At 42.6% G+C, this 21,276-nt stretch overlaps 1 protein-coding gene across 2 annotated transcripts in view; it reads right to left on the bottom strand.

Moving 5' to 3' along the window:
- The window catches only part of robo1 (roundabout, axon guidance receptor, homolog 1 (Drosophila)), a 281,736-nt gene that overhangs the window by 173,531 nt on the left and 86,929 nt on the right, over nucleotides 1-21,276 (bottom strand). The window contains exon 3 of one of the 2 annotated variants that reach the window (XM_066660266.1): nucleotides 18,480-18,566. The exons of the other annotated variant lie outside the window; for it this stretch is intronic. Within the exon in view, the coding sequence (XP_066516363.1) occupies nucleotides 18,480-18,566 (87 nt within the window). The remainder of the gene's footprint in view (nucleotides 1-18,479; nucleotides 18,567-21,276) is intronic. 2 annotated transcript variants of the gene reach the window in all.

The following is a 21,276-nucleotide window of genomic DNA, read 5'->3' as shown; positions in this document are numbered from 1 at the left end:
CTTTGTACAAAATGTAACCCATCAGTTGCTCTGCATACTTTATTAGCCCCACAAGGACAACTACAGTGCAGACTGCATTTGGGGGTAGATCATTCTCAGGACTGCGGTGACACTGACATGTTAGTGTGTGTTGTTCTTGTACAAGAGGTTCAGACACACAAATGCTGCTGACCTGGTGGCACTATGTGGGTACTGACCAATGAAGAACGAGTTGAAAATGTGCTGACAAATAAGGCATAGTAATAGATGGACCACAGTCTGTAAATATGTGATTGTGTGAGTGTGTGTCGCCCTGTGGCGCCCCCTCCAGGGTGTATTCCCGCCTTGCGCCCAATGATTCCAGGTAGGCTCTGGACACACCACGACCCTGAACTGGATAAGGGTTACAGATAATGAATGAATGAATGAATGAATTAATTAATTAATTATTAATTATATTAATCTTTCATCCCTTTTATAATGGTAAGGTTCTCAGAGACTAAATCAGAGACAACAGAAGAGTGACTGTGCAGGTTTCACTGACCTTCAGTAGTGTGTGACAGTAACATAGAGAATGACAGTGAGTGAGTGTGTGTGTGTGTGTGTGTGTTGGCTGTCAAAGTGCTGAGTGTGAATGCAGAAAAAGAGACAGCAGAAAGCTTTCAGCAGCTGCTCCCATCCTCCATCCTTCACCTGCCCTGCTGCAAAAACCCTTCACCAGGGAAGGACACACAACATCTGGCCTGCCCAGGCTGTAAATGTCCACTGCCCAGGCTGTAAATGACCACACTACACTCACTGCTCAGCTAGAGATAAAGCAATGCAAAAAGCACAGACTGACCAGCGCTAAATTAACTATTCGGTTTCACTGTGTAATTTACATAATAACATTAAAGTCTAAGGGCGGCACGGTGGCGCAGCAGGTAGGTGTCGAAGTCACACAGCTCCAGGGACCTGGAGGTTGTGGGGTCGAGTCCCGCTCCGAGTGACTGTCTGTGAGAAGTGTGATGTGTTCTCCCTGTGTCTGTGTGGGTTTCTTCCGGGTGACTGTCTGTGAGGAGTGTGATGTATTCTCTCTGTGTCTGCGTGGGTTTCCTCCGGGTGACTGTCTGTGAGGAGTGTGGTGTGTTCTCCCTGTGTCTGCATGGGTTTCCTCCGGGTGACTGTCTGTGAGGAGTGTGGTGTGTTCTCCCTGTGTCTGCATGGGTTTCCTTCAGGTGACTGTCTGTGAGGAGTGTGGTGTGTTCTCTCTGTGTCTGTGTGGGTTTCCTCCGGGTGCTCCGTTTCCTCCCACAGTCCAAAAACACACGTTGGTAGGTGGAATGGCGACTCAAAGTATGTGTATGTTGCCCTGTGAAGGACTGGTGCCCCCACCAGGGTGTGTTCCTGCCTTGCAACCAGTGATTCCAGGTAGGCTCTGGACCCACCACGACCCTGAACTGGATAAGGATTACAGATAATGAATGAATGAATAAATGAATGAATGGGCAATTCTAGCTCCACAACAAGCCCTCTGTTCATATACATTACATGGCCAAAATTATGTAGACATTTTTTGTTAGAAATCAACGATATGAAAAATGAACGTGTATAACATTTCTAAAGACCCAGCTTTTTTTTTGTTTACACTTCAGAGAAGGGTTTACTATAAAGGTGTCCATGAATTACTGGGCATATAGTGTAGTGTCATGAGGCTGTGGGGTGTGAGTAGACGTTTAATAACCAAAATCAGTGACTACTACCACACAGAAGATGAACACAGACTTGTGAAAACAACAACAAACTGCGACATACAGATACGTAGACAGACCTTAAATAGACAGACACGATGAGGGTCACCTGAACCTTGGTCACATGACCCTACCAGCTCGCAGATGTGGGGCGGGACTAAGGGTGCTATTTTTATTTCGATATTCGTTGCTATACATGGCTGGACCGTTTGAAGTGAACATTTGATTAAAGCAGCTCTCAGCAAAGAAAACCATCACAATCATAGCACAGAAAAGGACGCTACACCAGGGTTCCCAAATATCTGCACAGTTCTCTAATATTTTCACAAAGAAGTCTGCAGTGTGTACAAAACAGGGTCATTTTATTCACGATCCACAATGACCTCCGCTGCCTTCTGAGTTTTTATCTGAAATAGTGCTATTAGTGATGCGTTAGTCATGTTTTCCTCTTTGCTCAACTACAACCTGCATGTACCCTCCCTCAACAACTATTTTAAAAATACATTCTTGGCCAAAGCTCGATCTCCACCACTTCATATAATAACTGTGTGTGACGTATTGTTTTTAAAATTCCATAAATAAAATACAATGGTGGAAATCACCGTTAAGGCAGATATAATAATGTCATTTTTAAAACGACAATAAAACAAACAAACGAATCGAATTGTCGAATAAATAACGGCAAACCACCGCAGCTGAGCCTTGAGATACTTACTTAGGAAGTGATGACATTTGTGTGTTTGGCTCTTGGAGTGGCGTGGTGGTCCGGGCCCCAGGTGGGCTCCATGTGTGTTCGCTCTCTGCGGCTTACACAAGTGCGAGGTTGTGCTCCGGAGCCCAGCGTTGTGAGGGCCTCCAGGAGGACCCCCGTGCTGGACCCCAAGCATAACCAGCATGGCCAGGACAGCTATGATCAGAGATATGGTCTTCATATCAGAACACTGTGGTACTGCAAGCTCAGCTGGAGGAGAAGCAAGCAAGGCAGATGGATCCCACTTGCTGTTTTGGGTTGACAGGTGTCCAGTTTATTGATGGGTTAGGACCTTTTAAGTGAGATTCTAATCATATTTGTAGGGCTGTCCAGTTAAAGTATATCCCAAAGATGGTATGCTGAAGCGTAAAAGGGCTCTCTGTGGTTCCTGAGGGAAAGGCTTGCCATTCACACAGCGTTAATCCAAAAAATAGTCCACTACGAGCAATTTAGTGTCTTGATTCCATGCTCCAAAACAGTACAACCTTGAAATAGTCCCGAAACAAATGTGTCACTCGTCTGTGGGCTCTAACCTTCTACAAACTCAATATAAAGTCTGCACTATTCTCCAATCGGCAACAAACTCTGGGTACAATAGTAACTATGCTCTGGAAACCCATTCACCATCATGCCTTAATGTGGACTTTTTTTTTTTTTAATATAATGAGGCAGTCCACAACATCACCACAGACAATCTGCTCTGTGAGGTCCAATCCCTTCATTCTTCCCTCCAGTATCTCACACACAAAACAGGGGCTTTCTTCCCATTCTCCCTGAAGCTCTCTGTTTGATATTCAAAGCAAGTTTGGGGAGGTTTTCTCTTTTTCTTCTGATGTCTGTGTGTACTGACGGTAAAAAAAAAAGAGGGGGACCCTCCGGACACCATGCTGGGATGTCTCTTTCAGCCTGGGTGGACCCCCTCTGAAAGACCCTCTCTGCAGCAGTAAGGGGGTTAAAGGGATGACCCGGCAGTGGCTGAGAGAGAGGACTCATTCTCTGGCCCCCTGACTAAGACTATTTTATGCCTTCCATTCAGTCCACATCATCTAACAAAACAGCACGGCCTAAAACAAAAACATTCCCCCAGAATTATACTCCCCATCGAGCAGCGAGAGGTGAAAACACCCCCCCACCACCACCCCTCAGCTCTTAGAGAAAGCGGGAAACAGTGTATCTTGGGATTTAATGTAGGTTTTGAGGAGAATATAATTTATACAAAGACTACTGTCTTAGTTTGTTTTCACAGAAATACTGTTATAACATCCCCACACCACCCACTTAACCACACAAACACAAATCATCCTTTGTGTGACCATCTCAAATAATCACCTCTTCAGTCCAGGTTAGTTACACTGCCCACAGTGCCCCAGTACACACACTGCCCACGCTGCTCATATTCATGAATCATGTGAAAAGCTCACAAATAATTAGTGCTCAGCTCAGCTGGACACTGCTGGTTATTTTCACCATTGGGTTCTGCTCTGAAGTGTTCTTTTCAAAAGAAAAAGAAAAAAAATGGCCATTACAAAAAACACAGCTCCCTGCTGGAACTGTCCTAACCCTGTCACAATATTCTGACACGTCCACTGACCTTAAGGCAACATACCCTGAGAATCAAACGGATTTTGTTTTATTGAATGGACCATGTCCATGGGGCTCTTTTTGTCATTTCAAATTTGTGTAGCGCTACCATTTTAAAACAAGGCTACACTTACAGAGGTGTAGAAATGGTGTAATACATGGTTATTAATTACGTTGTGAACACCTTAAAGTACTTAATACTCATTAGACATAGACAGAAAAGGGCAACAATATTTTTCACAAAAGTGAATGTATCAGAGAACTTACTGAAAATGTGATGGTAAAGAGTAAGCAGAGCCCTGAGAATGTGAATTTAGTCATTGGCATTGTAACATTCGATACGTGTTGAACTGATTAAACGGTTAAATGTTGACTGGTGGAGAAGACAAAATAAGGTCAGTTTCTGCGATATCTGAGGTTTAACAGCGTAGATGGATGTGGGTTCATTCATTCATTGTCTGTAACCTTTATCCAGTTCATGGTCGCGGTGGGTCCAGAGCCTACCTGGAATCATTGGGCGCAAGGCGGGAACACACCCTAGAGGGGGCGCCTAGAGGGGGTCCTTCACAGGGCAACACACAGACTCACACATTCACACCTACGGACACTTTTGAGTCGCCAATCCCCCTACCAACGTGTGTTTTTGGATTGTGGGAGGAAACCGGAGCACCCGGAGGAAACCCACGCAGACACAGGGAGAACACACCACACTCCTCACAGACAGTCACCCGGAGGAAACCCACGCAGACACAGGGAGAACACACCACACTCCTCACAGACAGTCACCTGGAGAAAACCCACACAGACACAGAGAGAACACACCACGCTCCTCACAGACAGTCATCCGGAGGAAACCCACGCAGACACATGGAGAACACACCACACTCCTCACAGACAGTCACCCGGAGGAAACCCACGCAGACACAGAGAGAACACACCACTCTCCTCACAGACAGTCATCCGGAGGAAACCCACGCAGACACATGGAGAACACACCACTCTCCTCACAGTCATCCGGAGGAAACCCACGCAGACACATGGAGAACACACCACACTCCTCACAGACAGTCACCCGGAGGAAACCCACACAGACACAAAGAGAACACACCACGCTCCTCACAGACAGTCACCCGGAGAAAACCCACACAGACACAAAGAGAACACACCAACTCCTCACAGACAGTCACTCGGAGGAAACCCACACAGACACAGGGAGAACACTCCACGCTCCTCACAGACAGTCACCCGGAGGACGCAAACCCACAACCTCCAGGTCCCTGGAGCTGTGTGAGTGTGACACCTACCTGCTGCACCACTGTGGTAAATACAAGGTCACTGTTACCCTTTCCATTTATGTGTTAGAAATGATTATTAATGACTTTTAATGTATTTACAACCTAATAAATAAACAGACAGTTTATTAACCTTTAGTAGTTTAGTTTTACCCTAAAGTGTTAGCTGTGTATTTAATTCTATAATCAGTGTCAGCTGAATAATATCAGATTAGCTCCAGCAGCAGGAATCACTCAACATTAACATTTAATCCACAACACAGTTTAATCACAGTTTCCATAGAATAATCAATGGTCACATGTAAAAATGGTCACAATAATCACATGTAAAATACTGTACTGTGTGGGATTCAAAAGAATACCTCTGACCTACAGTTTCATGCTGAGCAAATGCTACAGAGGAGAGTTATACTATATTTCACAGAGTATGTTACACTTACAAGGAATTTGTCCTGGTGCCTGCACACAACAGGGGAACATTGCCATGTGCAATTCAGGAGAGTTATCCACTGAGTGCACCCATGTTGCCAAACGTATGCATAAATCGAAACAAAACACCAATGAGTAGTTCCCCAGCTTCAAAGTCGTCTTTTATGACTGCGCCCAAATTTCTCAGAAGTGTTTTTACAGACGTGACAGAGAGAGCTTTAGTACAGAGCTGAAGGAAGCACAGCCTTATTAGCATAATTGCGTTTGCGACGTTTCAGTTGTTCGCTTGAATTACTGGATGATGAAACACACTTATTTATCTATTTGCTCTTCCATTAAAAGACATCTTGTCTTGCTTTTTTTGTCCAGGTGCAGAACACTGATAAGTTCCCATTCTAAAAGACATCCTTCCAGCATCCTTCCAGGTTAATTCAGGGAGTAATTATCCATTTGAAAATACCTTGCTTTCTGGGAACAAAGCACTTGTGTCAGAGCCGCGAACGCTTCAATAGAAAAAAGCACATGAATGCAGAACTGTGTTTCTTCTTACTTCTTTTCAAGTCTGATTGGGGATGGACTGCTCTCTCCAATGTGTTGAGTGTGGACAGTGAGAGGGACGTCCGAGATGGTTTCAGACAATTCTGTGCCCAGGGGAAGGAACCTTCAAGTTCTCAGGAAGTCACAAATCAAAGCAGTGTCACTGTGTCACAGTGCTAGCCTTGCTGTGATGAGAGGCAACAAATCATTTTCATGAGTATGACACTGAGGAACACGGGAACACCCAGTGGTACAGACCCTATACCAAACAGCGTACAACATGCACATTTACTTATTTAATGTCTAATACGTTTTAATCAACCAAGCACAAACTGACAATTACAATCACAATCATGTGATTGTATTATTGTTATTGATTGTATTATTATTTATGGCAGAAATTTGAAACATTACTGTGAGCACCTGATTGTGTTCAGCCACATGGTCATTAGTGAGATCAGTTAATGATGTTGTAATGATATCGATGGCCGATCGACTGTATTTTGCACTTAAGGAGAAGGTGGGGTCTTTTGGGGTAAAGGGGAGCTTGTGTGTAAAATCACTACTCAGAATGGTTCTAGAAGCAGCACTGCCTTTTAGGCAGAACACATGTAATTGGTTATCAGTGAAAAGGTGGGATGAACGTGATTGGTTAGCACACTTTTCAAAGACAGCACCAGTAAAGCCCTGCCTTATCCCATGTTTTTGCCTCCTCTGTTTGTCCAAAATGTCTTTGGAAGAACTACAAGTGCAGTATAATTCTTTAATTTTGTTATTGTACACTGTAAAAAAACTTGTAACATTTATGGTAAAAAATGGCAGCAGATTTGGCAAAATTTCACCATAAAATTAATTCATTATCTGTAACCGCTTATCCAATTCAGGGTCGCGGTGGGTCCAGAGCCTACCTGGAATCATTGGGCGCGAGGCGGGATTACACCCTGGAGGGGGCGCCAGTCCTTCACAGGGCAACACAGACACACACACATTCACTCACACACTCACACCTACGGACACTTTTGAGTCGCCAATCCACCTGCAACGTGTGTTTTTGGACTGTGGGAGGAAACTGGAGCACCCGGAGGAAACCCACGTGGACACGGGGAGAACACACCAACTCCTCACAGACAGTCACCCGGAGCGGGAATCGAACCCACAACCTCCAGGTCCCTGGAGCTGTGTGACTGCTGTGCCACGGTGCCGCCCCTCAACATAAAATATATAGTCAAAATGTATGAGATTACAATATTCTTTTTGGTAAGAACTGTTTTATTTACAGTACTTTTCTGTAAAAAAAAAGTATTACACTATAAATACCCCATAGCATTTATATAAAAAACCCAAAGAAACATTGTTTTGTAATAAAATTGTTAATAGTGAGGCAAATGAGAGAATGGAGACTGAGATATAGCCATATTTAGATTTAGCCAAACCACATCATATATTCAGCCCTTAAAAGGAGGTATTGCAGAAAGGAACAAAGAACTGTGGGTGCCATGCTTCAGCACTGGGAAGCTGATGGTAAACTTTCCTGACCAACACACATCTCGTCATAAAATGCACAGAAACACAAACACACACACACACACACACACACACACAGTACACAAAATAATCACCCCAATACACCTCAAAATAAAAAAACTCTCAAAGACAGAGAAATACAAAGAAACACTGAAAATCACAAAAATATGGAGCAGCAAGGCATGCTGGGAGCTCCCCCATGAGTCTCAGCTCCTCCCAGTCCTTGGACACATGTACCGCCCCTAATGGCTTGAGCATTTAATAGTGAAATAATGTATTTTTTACTATAAAGAGATGTAAAAATTAGTGTTTTGTCTGATAAAAGTATTTACAGTAGTTCACTGTAACAGAAAATATTTTCAACCTATTTAGAATCATTTACTGTCAAGTTTTTCACCGTAAAATTCAGACATTTTTTACAGTGTACACTTTGTTCTGTTTTATAACTTGTTGGACGTGCCTCAAATATTTCAGTATTTTGTTTTAATTTAATGGAAAATGTTACTACCTCTGAGGCAGATTCTGAGGAAATCCTTTCCTGAAAATTTGTATTTGCAGTTTCATCAGAGGCAGCTGCAAAATGTGAATCTGTCTCAGAGACAGAAGTCATATCTCAGATGAAAGTAGTTCTTCAGAATATATATCTGCCCAATGTGTGCTAACCAATCACATTCATCCATTCCTAATGGCTGGTAACCAATTACATTTCTTCTGCCTAGAACCTTTTCGAGTAGTGGTCTTGCATACAAGTTTAAGGGGAAAGTGGTGCAAAATTTAATTTGTTGACGATAACGTGAAAGGCTCTGTGAGCAGATGATGACTTAGCTGTTCTGTGTATGGCCCCGAGAGATGGAGTGTGTTGCTGATCCTGGTCCTGTGTTGTCACACACATGGCTGCACCAACACAAGAGAAGATTCCAGAACCACTAAGTGCTGTCCTGTCATTATTCTGCACTCTTCTTAGCACAAAACCTGCGTGACCTGTCAGAAAGCGTCCCACTCTCTCTGCATGACCGAGCCGGAGATATCCACAGGCGTGTTGTCACTGGGAAAAAATGTCTCTTGCATACAACCATCTGGACTTTACCATGTCCTGGTGAGTGTGCACCCACAGAGCTTAACATAAAACCAACAACAACAACAAAAAAACACACTCTACACAAACTGTTGGACACAATAATGAGTAAAAGCTCAACACAGCAAAGGCTTTGGGCAATGCAGGAGGCTTTTCTGTTGTTTAGTCTCTGTTTTCTGGCACATATTCAGTTTGAATGTATTTGCTACTCAATTAAGTGCCCTTAGAGGCACTTAAACCCAATGGGGGTTAACTCAATTTACTTGTTCTAGCTATAAATGAAACAGAGGCCAAGCACATTTGGCAAAACCAGGACATAGGCTGGTGGACAGTTGAGCCCACACTGGATCTCACCTGCCCATCGCATTGTGAACGAATGTAAATTCGATTAATGTAAATGAATCGTGTGCACTTGGAATCATTTTGATGTTTCCATGCTTTTTTGGAAAATGATGATATTGTAAGTCTACACAAGTACAGTTACCTTCCGGTGCTTTTATGAAAAAAGTTAGCAAGAAAAGTCTACAAAGCTCACAGTGGATGAGCCAAAACAACACGAAAAATAGAGACTAAAGACAGCACAGAGAGGGCTTTCTCCTCGCTCACTTCTGAGCCATGAGAAACAAGGAGGGCCCTGAACACAAGGCTGAACAAATCTGGTTGTGTTTTGTGGCCCAGTGAGTTCCTTCATGCGTAACGCGACACCCCCCATGGGGCGGACGTGGAGAGGAAGCAAGAAAGAAGAAAAGGAGAGCTGCATTAGTGGATGATACAAAAAGCTGTATGTAGCGATAAACAGGTTGTGGTGTTTCTTCCAAACAGTGTGGGGCTTCGCTGTCCATCACTTTTTCACAGGATTAACACTAAGCTTCAGCATAAAATAAACCTGAGAAGAAGGAAAAAACCCTGATGCATGAATCAGTTTCTGTGGAATTGCGCTGTTAGAATTGCATTCAGAGTTTTAACATTTTGGGAAATGAAATAATCCTGCGGATAATGAATGCAATGCACCTCTACTACAGCTGTCACCAAGTTCTAGGCCAATTTGTAACTAAAGTTATGAATAAAAGACAATAAACACCCCAGGGAAACTTTTTCAAACATATCCCAAACTAGTTTATCACTAGCACTTAATAGAATTAGAATCAGAATCAGAATCACTTGCACACAGAGGAACTTGTTCTCCACATTTAACCCAATCCGGGCAGTGAAACACACATTTACACACACTAGTGAACACTAGGGGGCAGTAAGCACACAGCCCTAGCCATGGTGCCTAGGGAGCAGTCTGGGGTTCGATGCCTTGCTCAAGGGCCATCGCATATTTGACTCAATATTTTAAATGAATATCAAAGTCAATATCAAATAAAATCTTTATGAAGTAATTCCCATATAAATTGGTCTCATATCTTGCCTGGATTTCCTGGGTTGGAGCGCAGTGGGAAACAGATATAGAAGGTTTTAAGGCTAGATTGGACCCTCTGGTGTTTCTCTACAAGCTCTTCAGCGCCATAGCCACAGCATTCCATGATTCCCAATTAGTGCAAGAAAAACACCAACAGGACTTAGACCCCCTTCGCAAAGAAACAAAAGTGTCTCTGGTGACTCCGTAGCACGCCTCAGCTCCAGGCTTCTCTAACTAGCTTTGTCACTGGTCTCACTCGCTCCTTTATGCACAGTGGCAAGGACAAGTCACATTGTGTTTTCATGCTTAATTGGCTTAATTGGTTTACTGGCCGGAGAGGCTTTAAATGAATAGAGAGGCTGTCTGAGAGCGACTGAGCCAAGTGATGCTTTTGTCTCTGCTACTGTGTGCCCTCTCCACCTTCACAATGGGGGATTGGGCCAATCAGTGCAGTGCAAGCTGTTGGACAGGGCCCTGACCAGCAGTTCGGATCCGTTATTAACACAGACCCACAGAGCAGGTTGTCCTGAGAGACTGGGCCACTCTGCTCTTTTTCCTGCTGGTGCAGTTGCCTGTGCCTTAAACAGGATGAAGGTCCTAAAGACAAAAACATACAGGAAACCTGCACAATCCCACACAGTGTTCACTGCTCTGGTTGCTGTCTTGCAAACAAGCTGGGGACAAAATAAACTGAAATTCACTCAGTGTCAGCAAGTGAAATGGTTTTAGCTCTAACAGAATAAAAGAGTTCTGTTCCTGGCCTCTCTACAGTGAAGTTCTGCTCTACTGTCAGCACACAGTAGCACTATCAAATATATCAGACTGTCGCTATCTTGAATACTCCCCAAAGCAAACCTGTAATAAAATGAATTTCAAAATTTCAGCTGGTTCATTCATCATCATTGTCTTTGCTGTATTTTCACTATCTAAATAATTCCTAAAACATTCAATGATATAGAAATTTGGGCTCTGGAGTGGCCTGTAAATTGTTCAGAGAAACGCTCCTGCTTCATTGTTTGATTTTTTATTTTGATAATTTCTTTTTCTGGGCGGCACGGTGGTGCAGCAGGTAGGTGTCGCAGTCACACAGCTTCAGGGTCCTGGAGGTTGTGGGTTCGATTCCCACTCCGGGTGACTGTCTGTGAGAAGTGTGGTGTGTTCTCCCTGTGTCTGCGTGGGTTTCCTTCGGGTGGCTGTCTGTGAGGAGTGTGTTGTGTTCTCCCTGTGTCTGTGTGGGTTTCCTCCAGGTGACTGTCTGTGAGGAGTGTGGTGTGTTCTCCCTGTGTCTGTGTGGGTTTCCTCCGGGTGACTGTCTGTGAGGAGTGTGGTGTGTTCTCCCTGTGTCTGCGTGGGTTTCCTCCGGGTGCTTGGGTTTACTCCCACAGTCCAAAAACACATGTTGGTAGGTGGATTAGCGACTCCACCTAAGTGACCGTAGGTGTGAGTGTGTGAGTGTGTGTCGCCCTGTGAAGGACTGGCGCTCCCTCCAGGGTGTGTTCCCACCTTGCGCCCAATGATTCCAGGTAGGCTCTGGACCGTGACCCTGAACTGGATAAGGGTTACAGATAATGAATGAATGAATTGAATTTCTCAATACTGGCTTCTAGAAAAATAAATGTTTTTGTTTATTTATTCATTTTTAAAGTGGTCTCTGACCTTTGCACAGTATTTTCAGTGTCAACGAATTACTGACAAATACTATCTGGGACAGCCTGTTTTAGCGTAAAGTTTAGGTACACAGGCCTAGGTCTGAAGTGTTGCCAGAAAAATGGCAAAGCTTTCTCCTCCCAACAGCTGTACAGCGATACAGATAAACAACTGCGCAATGTTTATGTTTCCATTGTCTACCCTTTAGAGAACAGGTGCCATTAGAGAGTGTTATTCTCTGATAATATTTTGCAGGACATTTTTAATCGGGTTTATGTGACAGCAGTAGTATTCTCCCTTTCCCTCCCACACTCTTGGCCGAAGTCTCACGCCTCCATTTTTTCCCCCTCCGTCATCTCTGTTCCTTAAAAAAGTGTGTCCCCCCTCCCACGAAAAGAGGAGAAAAAAAAAACAAAGCTGAAAGACCTCTTTCTGTCTCCCTGCTGCTGTCAGCTGCCAAAACAAGCCAGCCGCTGTGATGAGCACTATAAATATGATGGATGGGAAATGTGGTGCCGTTGACCCCACAACACGTGCCAGAGGAGTTTGGAGGAGCAGGTGCTGTGCAGATTTATGACCCGCAGCACGAAATCTCACCCCTCGCACATACTGATGTCCCACCAAGCCAAGACCCCTGCCCAGGGCCGCTGAACCCATTCGCACCTCCGCTGCAAATAGTGCCTGTGAAACATTAAGATCAAATCTACAATGACACACACTTTTCATAAGCCAGGGAAGATCTCCATGCGCTTAGCAACACAGCTGAAAGAAACCAAGCGGTCTCCGACTTATAGGCCTTGTCTATTCAGTTTTATAAATATCTTCTAAAAATGATCTGTATATTTTGTGATAACGTTGCTAATATGTGGCACAGATGCAGGCCTGTTTCTATTGAGGGTTTTATTATTATTATTTTATTTTTTATTTTTAATTTTGAAGTGTTCTCCTGCTGCATTTTAGTGGTTTTCAGCTGATTCCAGCTACTGATACAGGACTTTGTATGCTGCAATTAGGACACCACTCTGCGATCTGACATGCCCTTGCATTTCTGAGTGGACAGCAGTGTTCTCCCTGTGTCAGCTTGGGTTTCCTCCGGGTGCTTAGCATCCCTCCTACTTGGTAAGTGGATTGGCAGCACACAAATGTCCATAGGTGTGAGTGAGTGAATGTATAAGTGTGTATCACCCCCTCCAGGAGGTGTTCCTGCCTTGCTCCCCTTGGATTCCAGATAGAGTCCCCCCACTGGACTGGACCAGCGCTTAAAGACAATGGATGAATGAATGTAAGATTGATAAATGATTATTTTGTGTTATACATTATTATATATTTAAAACCATGTTGAGAGGGGTATTAACAAAATGTAAGAACAGAAAAACCTTTCACATTCATTTGTCCATGGGCAGCTTTCCTCACCATGTACTGAATCAGCAAGTTTTCGGTGTCTTCTCTCATTACAGAGAAGTAAGTTTAAAACATAAACTTGTTAAAAAGGTTTCTCTAAATTACTTTCAATGGCTTCTTCTATAAATATGTTTAAGGTTCACTTTCATAATTTAAAATCCCAGGAGGTGCCCTGTAGTTGGCTATAGTAGGGGCACAAGGAGATTAGATTATGCCCCTGACCCTGCCATTATCTGGGTCCTTGAGATGCACGACACACACACACTGCAGAGTATAACACAAAGCCTCAGCGACGAGCAGTATCTGTAATCCCCTACAGAATGTGTATGAGAATCCTTGGAAAACACAGATAATTGATGCTGAATGACTGTTGAATAACTGTGGATAAAGTGAGGCTGGTATTTCACACCCGTCTCGCTCAATCTGTCAATCAGCAACACCCTCATTTGACAGTCATAAGGGCACCATATGGACATTTAGACTCAGTACAAAAGAGGTGCATTTGACTCTCCCAAATCCTCCCTCAGCCCCCACACCCTCCCTTTCTCTAACAAACCTCAGCCAGCGTGCAAGTGAAGGCCATTTGATTCAGGGAAAAATCCTCACGATTACCCAGGAGCCTCCATCTGTGGAAATTTGGAGGCTGCACGTTTCTATAGAGCAATCTGTTAGCATTCAGCGACGATAGGCCTGCTTTGCATCTTTAGATAATCTCACTCATGCTAATGGCAAGGACGCAAAGCCTGGGGTCCAGTCAGGTCGGGTCAGAGTCAATACAGGATATGGTACAGTTGCTTTTTGTCTGAATATGCAGTGTACTGCAGAGCAACATGATGGTTTAGTTTCTTCACTTTACTTCTGAGACCATAGGGTTAAACACTTGCTACGGTTTCTTAAAGACTGATATACAGCCTCTGTTCTCTGATTCTCTTCTTATGGTGCCCTGAATGGTTTAAAACAGTCTTTATAAAGTCAACACCCCTCTTTCTTGCCCCTGAACACCAGCCAGAATATAAGAGGGGGTCACTTACAATTCTGGGCAAAAACCTCTTGAGTATCCAAAAACGTCCATCTGTGGGAATTAGAAGGTTGTTATAGCAGGAAATAGCAGGATGTGTTTGGAGGGGTGGTGACAGGCTGGTTTGCATCCTCTCAGCCATGCTAATCGCAACAACAACCAAAATTGTGAAACAGGTTCTGCTTCTCTTCAGCACAGAGAGCTCCATGGTGATGAATAATCAGAAAGCACTCTCTTTGCTTTAGTGCACCATGTCATCTTACCCTTCCTTCCTCTCTCCACTTTAGTCCCTCTTGACAGAATTAACCTGGTGCACCGCGGAGAGTGGTGCCTGACGGAGCCCTTCCCGAACACACATGAAGAATTAAGCTATCAGAGGTGAATAGAGATTGGACTGGGAATAAGAAGGTGAAAGACCCTCTGGACACGCCCCCCCTCAAAACTGAGGCCTGAGAGGGGCTGCTGCAGAGAGTGAGGGAGGTAATTACATCTCAAGTGAGATTGGCCCTAAAGGCAGGACTTGCTCTTGCCACATTTTTCTCTATGGGGGAGCCGCGTGCATTAAGAAGCCACGCTTTGAGGATACGCTCAATTGAGAATGAGCGCCCCACATCCACTCTGGGTGGGGAGAAACCATTTATGCAGGAACGTGTGGAGGATTTGTGATGCCGAAGCTGACAGCAGGAAACTTTGGCACTAATAAAGTCCAGCAGAATGCCCAGTGCTCTTGTGCTGCTGGCGGGTGAGCAGATGAGCCTTGGCGCCGAGGTCAGGACTCAAGGCCAAAGCTGTAACCTGTAATGAGGCTTCACATGAGAGGGAGCTAAATAGACTTCTCCACCTCAGGCTGTCATATCCCGGCCCCAAATCAGCCTCCACATATATTTAACAGCACAGATTTAAATGGGCCCACACTCTATATTTATCTTGGTTCTCTTAAAGACTTTCATTATTGATATATAGAGTTTTTGAAAAAAATAATAGCAAAATTATTTATGGAATACATATGTTGTATATGCGTGTAGCCTACTTCCAACAATATAATCTGAAAAAAATGAGGCCACTTTTTGTAAATTCATCATAAAAGGGCAGGGCTTGCAGATAGATGTCCAGCTCTGAAAGCTCTCAGACTGGGAACTGTATTTCTGGCTGTTTTTAGAGCATCTTTCTCAGCAGAAATGCCTTTGATAATGTGGCAGCCCTAACACTGTATTAGTTTCCTCTGTAGACTGATTATACAAGGAGGTATTGTGGATAAAATTAGCTGTTAAATACCATAAACGTGTTCCCTCATTATAAAAAATGTACATTTTATTGGCACTGTAAAAGTTGAGTAAACAAAGAAGACAAAGTTGATTAAAAACATACACATGTTCCTAAGTGTAGCTACAAATGCAGCTATTAAGAAAACTCCTTTACAGTGTAAATGTGAATAGTTATACTTTGACTTACGAGTTTAATTCATTCCTTGACCGAGCTCGTAACTCAGTTTGCTCGTATATCAAATTAAATTTCCCCATTAAAATGAACTGAAATGCTATTAATCCGTTCCAGCCCCAAATGAACATAATTGAACCTCAACATACTGTACATGCAATCACACAGATTTAATAATGCTTCTTCATTTTTGAGTCTTTGAAACATTCGGCACTCTGCGTTTACATTTATGTCTTAATTACTAAAAACCTAATAACTGACCAAAGAGAATTTGAAAAGGCAGCACGCACACGTCTGTGAATTATTAAGAAATTCAGACAGATATTTTGGAGTAAAAATCTATGTATTTGTGGGAGTTGGACCTTGACTATTTTTAATTGCATATTATGAATTTCCATTCTTCCCTCTGTTTCACTATGAACAGGAATATGTCTCCAGTCTTGTAGACCCTAGTCCTTTTCTAATCTTCCGCCATGGCCTTCACCTTGAAATTCTGTAAATACTGTCTAGCTCCCTTCCGTTCTTTAATAAAGTGATTGATTTAGTAGTTGCAAATGGCCAGACACTCACACAAATTCAGACTGAGAGGTCATCGACTACAACAAGCTCTAAAAAGATATTCTTGCTTCAAAGTGAACGATAGGTCAAAAAGAAAATGCAATTTGTAACGGTTTATTTCCCAAGTACAGGGTGAGCCAAAAGTCAAAGGGCATCTTTTTGTCTCAGAAATGAAAGGGAAAATGACATTTCTGAATACCCCAGCAAATAATGGGTGAGGGGCTCATCTTTTAGGCTGTGTCTGGAACATGGCCGCCATCTTGAAAGCCACCATATTGGATCAAGGGCAACTTAAAGGTGTTCATGTAGCGACAAAGACCAGAAAGGTCTCAGGAATCAATTGCCGCAATCAGATTTGCAATATCTCTTGTGGTTCAAAAGATATCAACACAGAAATTTTAAAACTTCTGTTGCTTGTTACAGGCTCGACCAGACCCTAAATGCTCAGCGCCATCTTTGGTCAGAATGGATGGGAACACTGTTTCCTGTAGCATTGTCAGGCATCTCCCTCCCTCGCTCCCTTACTCACTAACTGTTTAGGATCTGCTAATAAGTACTTTACATTAATAAAAGTGTATGTCCTCGGTTCGGGCAATCAAAGCTGAATTGTGGTTAAAAAAACAAGACAGCTGTTGGACGTTTAAACAATGAAACACTTTCATAATGAGGCTTAATAAATCTACATTTTCCTCTCCATTAATAAACTGGTTTCTAAAGGCTGTTTCATATCCATGATGAGCACAGAACATAATAAAAGTAAATTATTTGTATGTTTCACTTCTATTGTGAGTGGTGAAATCAGTAATAAGCCTGTATCGATCTGAACTGTTCTCTGAATTTGTCTTTTATTCAATCAGACTCAATTAGAGACTTTAAAATGCCGGGGAACTGTAACATCATTCTTCAGTCTCTGTAGCTGTTATTCTCATCTCAACAGATCACCCACACACTGAGAGCGGCCTTTCTTTTATCGACGTCTCATTCTCTACAGAGCTCCAAGAATCACACACAACAGCACTGGGAAAGGATTTCTACTCTCACTTAGGCACAAACGCGCAAGGATGTTCACACCTGTCCTCTACAATTTAATTAATCTTGTGTAAGTGGGTGGAATCTGAAAATTGGGATTCTACCTGCTTTCCCTTCTTATGTCATTGCTTTCACCCCATTGTGCACTTCAAAGTAAAATCTAGAGGTTATCAAATCCCCACACATCAGATCTATTAGAGCAAGCTTTTCTGAACAATCTGAACACAGCTTTTTTATTCTAATTACAAGAGGAGCATACACTTTCTTCCCAAAACATCTGTGCTCTTACTATAGAAAACAGCCCTTATGCAAAAATAAGATCAATATTCATCCCCTGTTTTGGTTTCAATTGCATTGCTTCCAAATTTAAGGCCATCCCATAGGGTTTACTTATGTTATTTACATGTCATATTTAACATTGCAGGGTGTATGGACAAAATCTTGAATGCAGCATAGTGTAATAAATGTTGGCAAATTAACGTCCATTTTTGTTAAAATTATGTAATTGAGTCAGAAACGTGGCATGGAGTTTTAATCATTACCACAACAGAAAAATTGAGGCAGAGGAATGAGGATCATTTGAGTTAATGGCGGTCATATCATGAGGATGCACTTAGCAATGATTAACACCACAAACACCAAAGAAGTAGTGATCTATTAGATACTCAGTGTTGTGAATGCAATTAATTCAAGGGCCAATATTCAGATAACAATTAATATATATTATAAAGCATATATAGCACATTGTGGTTATACACACATATAAGATCAGACATGGCAAGTGACTTCTGTATTGTGTAAACATGCCATTAAAAAGCACTGTTGAGAGGACAATCTGTGGTTCTTGTGTTGCTTGGCAGCCATCAACTACCAGTAGCATTACTGCATCCCTTAATAGAAGATTTGTTTTGGTGATTATTGATAACACATTCAATTGTTTATTGGACCCTGGTGTATTGTATTATACTGCACAGTTTTTTCTGTTTTATCTCTTTAAAATTGAGTGCAGTGCTCCTGCAGCCTTATGTAAGAAAAGCTACAATAATACAGCAAGCAAAGTGGAAATAGAGGAAGAAACAGCGGTACCTGTGTAGCCCAAGGTGTTGTCTTCATCGTGTCCTGCAGCAGGGGCCTGTGTGACCCCCTCTTTAGGTGTCACTGCAGTTCCCGTGTCTGTTGGAAGTAACACAGGGACTGAGACTTCTAGAGAAGAATCAGGGGCCACCAGCAACACAGTGGCTCCTAAACAGCCCTCAAACAAGAAGCCCACCACAGTCAAACTCAAGAACAATTTAATATTAAATGGCTCCTTTCCGCTATCATATCTCCAAGCCTGCATTCTTATATCTGAAAAGAATCCTAGATGCCACTCAGATGGATAGTAACCAATGATCTGTCATTAATCCACAGGGAGAGATTTAAGACTAGTCCACGTTATATGTGTCCATGGATGAGCTCGGTGGTCTCAATTGCCATTGGCCTGTGCCCCAGTGTCCTCTGAATGATTATGAGGATATGTGATTCTACCAACAGAATAAAGGGGCAAGAAACAAGACCACCCACTCCAAATCCACACACACACACACACACACACACACACACACACACACACACACACACACACACACACACACACACACACACACACACACACACAGACACATACTATTTACTCCTTAACACACCCATTGACTATGGCCACACCCCAATCAAGGCTTGTCTTTTTCCCTGCTTTATAGACTCACACTCTATTGCCAGGCATGGGGCTGTGGGGGGGGGTGCATTTGGGGAGGGGGGGGGGCATTTGGGGAGGGGGGAGTTGGGGTCGGTGCCCCTTTGATGGCTAAATATGGGATAAATCAGAGTGGGGCATGCCTACTTCCATTGTGGGGCACTGACAGGAGGTTAATTTGAGACGGGGAGGAGACATAGAGGGGAAATTAAATGAAAAGTGAGTCCGAATTCACCAGCTGACCGCCATGCAGTCTGTCATCCAGCTGAATGAAGATTGGCATCATTCAGAGGATAAATGGCAGACAGACAACAACAAAAGTAGCTCTTCTGAGAGCACTTAGGGTGCGCTGAAGTCTGACCACCGCCACCCCATTGAAATCAAGCCATAAACACTTTGGAGCCAACATGCTAGATGCTAATTCTAATTGGGAGGTGACTGTAAAGTTTTGTGTGGAAGCAAATTAGCTGGCATGGATGCTGATTAGAAAGGTCAACGGCGTGTGGAGAGCGAGCCTGTTTCTGACCTCTCTTCTAATTAGAGTGGATATGGCATATTTATTCCCCTTCATCAAGAGACTTCCTTCCCTACTGGAGATCATGCTAGCAAAAGGCTATAAAACATGAAACTACAATGACCTTATGTATCTAGTCAAATATAATAGTGCTCTCTGTGTATTTATATTAATTATCCTATTTTAATGAGTTTTCTGATGCATTAAAGTGTACAGAGTAATGCTGCGTTCAAAAATAATGAACAAAGGGGGTTATTTGACTTTTAAATTGAATCTTTTTAAAGGGAAATTACACCAGTTCCTCTTCAGTCCTCCATAATTCAATCACTGAGCTGTAAACAAAGTTATTCAGAAAGATTTGGTGTAAAATTGTAGAGAAACTTTCTGACTCAAACTGAGACAGGAAGCAAAGTAATGAGTGACAGGAAGTGATGTCTTCACTGCATATATGTAGTCTTTTTATTCATAATCCAAAACAGGTAGTGTGTGTATATATATATGTGTATATATATATATATATATATATATATATATATATATATATATATATGATGGTATCACTTCACAATTAATTAATCCATCAAATCAATGAGTGATGAAAAAAAATTAATCTCATCTCATGTAAAAGCTTTCAGTGATTTATTTACTGGAGTTATTAAATGCTCCAAGTGCCTGGCTCCTTCTACCACCACTCATTTAAACCTGCAAGCTTTTTATTCCTCAGTTTATTTCTATTTCTATTTACAATGGATTGTTCCATATTATACCACTCTGAATGTCTTTGTTTACATTTTAAATAATTTATTGTGCAGATATTTTTTTTTTAAAACGGAACCCCTCTTTTTTGCAGAAATCATAGTTTATGCTGAGCTAAAGAAGTGCATAGAGAGTGCTGACTCCACTCCAATATCTGACTGAACAGAGAGGTATGGGGAATTTGTAAGTTTAGATGACAATTGATTTTTATGAGCTGTAATTACTAATATCCCAACAACAACACAATGCTGTAACAAAAAGATCAAGGACATCATTACTTTGCAGTGTAACAGTGCATGCATGGGAGACAAGTGCAAAAATATACACAGGATTTCACAAAGCTGTCTGTCTGTGCAGTGACACCATGGCACTTTTTGTACTTTTATTTATTTATTTTAACACACTTTTTTTCATTGGCATTATAAAACAATAATATAAAAATGATAAGGCATTTCCAATGAACAACATGGTTATTGTGTATAAACGTATGCACAAACCAAAAATAACACCTCTTGATAATAATGGCTACTTTACCCTGGTCATCTGGGCTATGCCTCACAGATACACCATAGAAATCCATTCACATGACCAATACAATACCAAATGGATCTGTAAGATATTTTTACCAGCAACAACAAAATCAATCATACACACTCAGACCCAAGCATATAACAGTATCCATTTCCACCCAGCCTCCTCCTGCCTGTAGGGAGCATGGTGTATAGTCCAGCTCTCAGATGAGGGCCACTTCACAGCTCATTAACAGGTGGTGTGCCCAGCTGCCCTCCGGGGCTCGCCGACCAAAAGATGGTGCTCCCCAGTTTCAAACAGGCTCTGCTCACAGTGCCCCATCACGTCCCCCACCTCCCCCTCCCCTGGTG

This window comes from Hoplias malabaricus, chromosome 1, assembly GCF_029633855.1.
Source record: "Hoplias malabaricus isolate fHopMal1 chromosome 1, fHopMal1.hap1, whole genome shotgun sequence".
Taxonomy (NCBI): domain Eukaryota; kingdom Metazoa; phylum Chordata; class Actinopteri; order Characiformes; family Erythrinidae; genus Hoplias; species Hoplias malabaricus.
The sequence above is the reverse complement of the archived record's forward strand: the minus strand, read 5'-3'. Positions and strand labels throughout refer to the sequence as shown.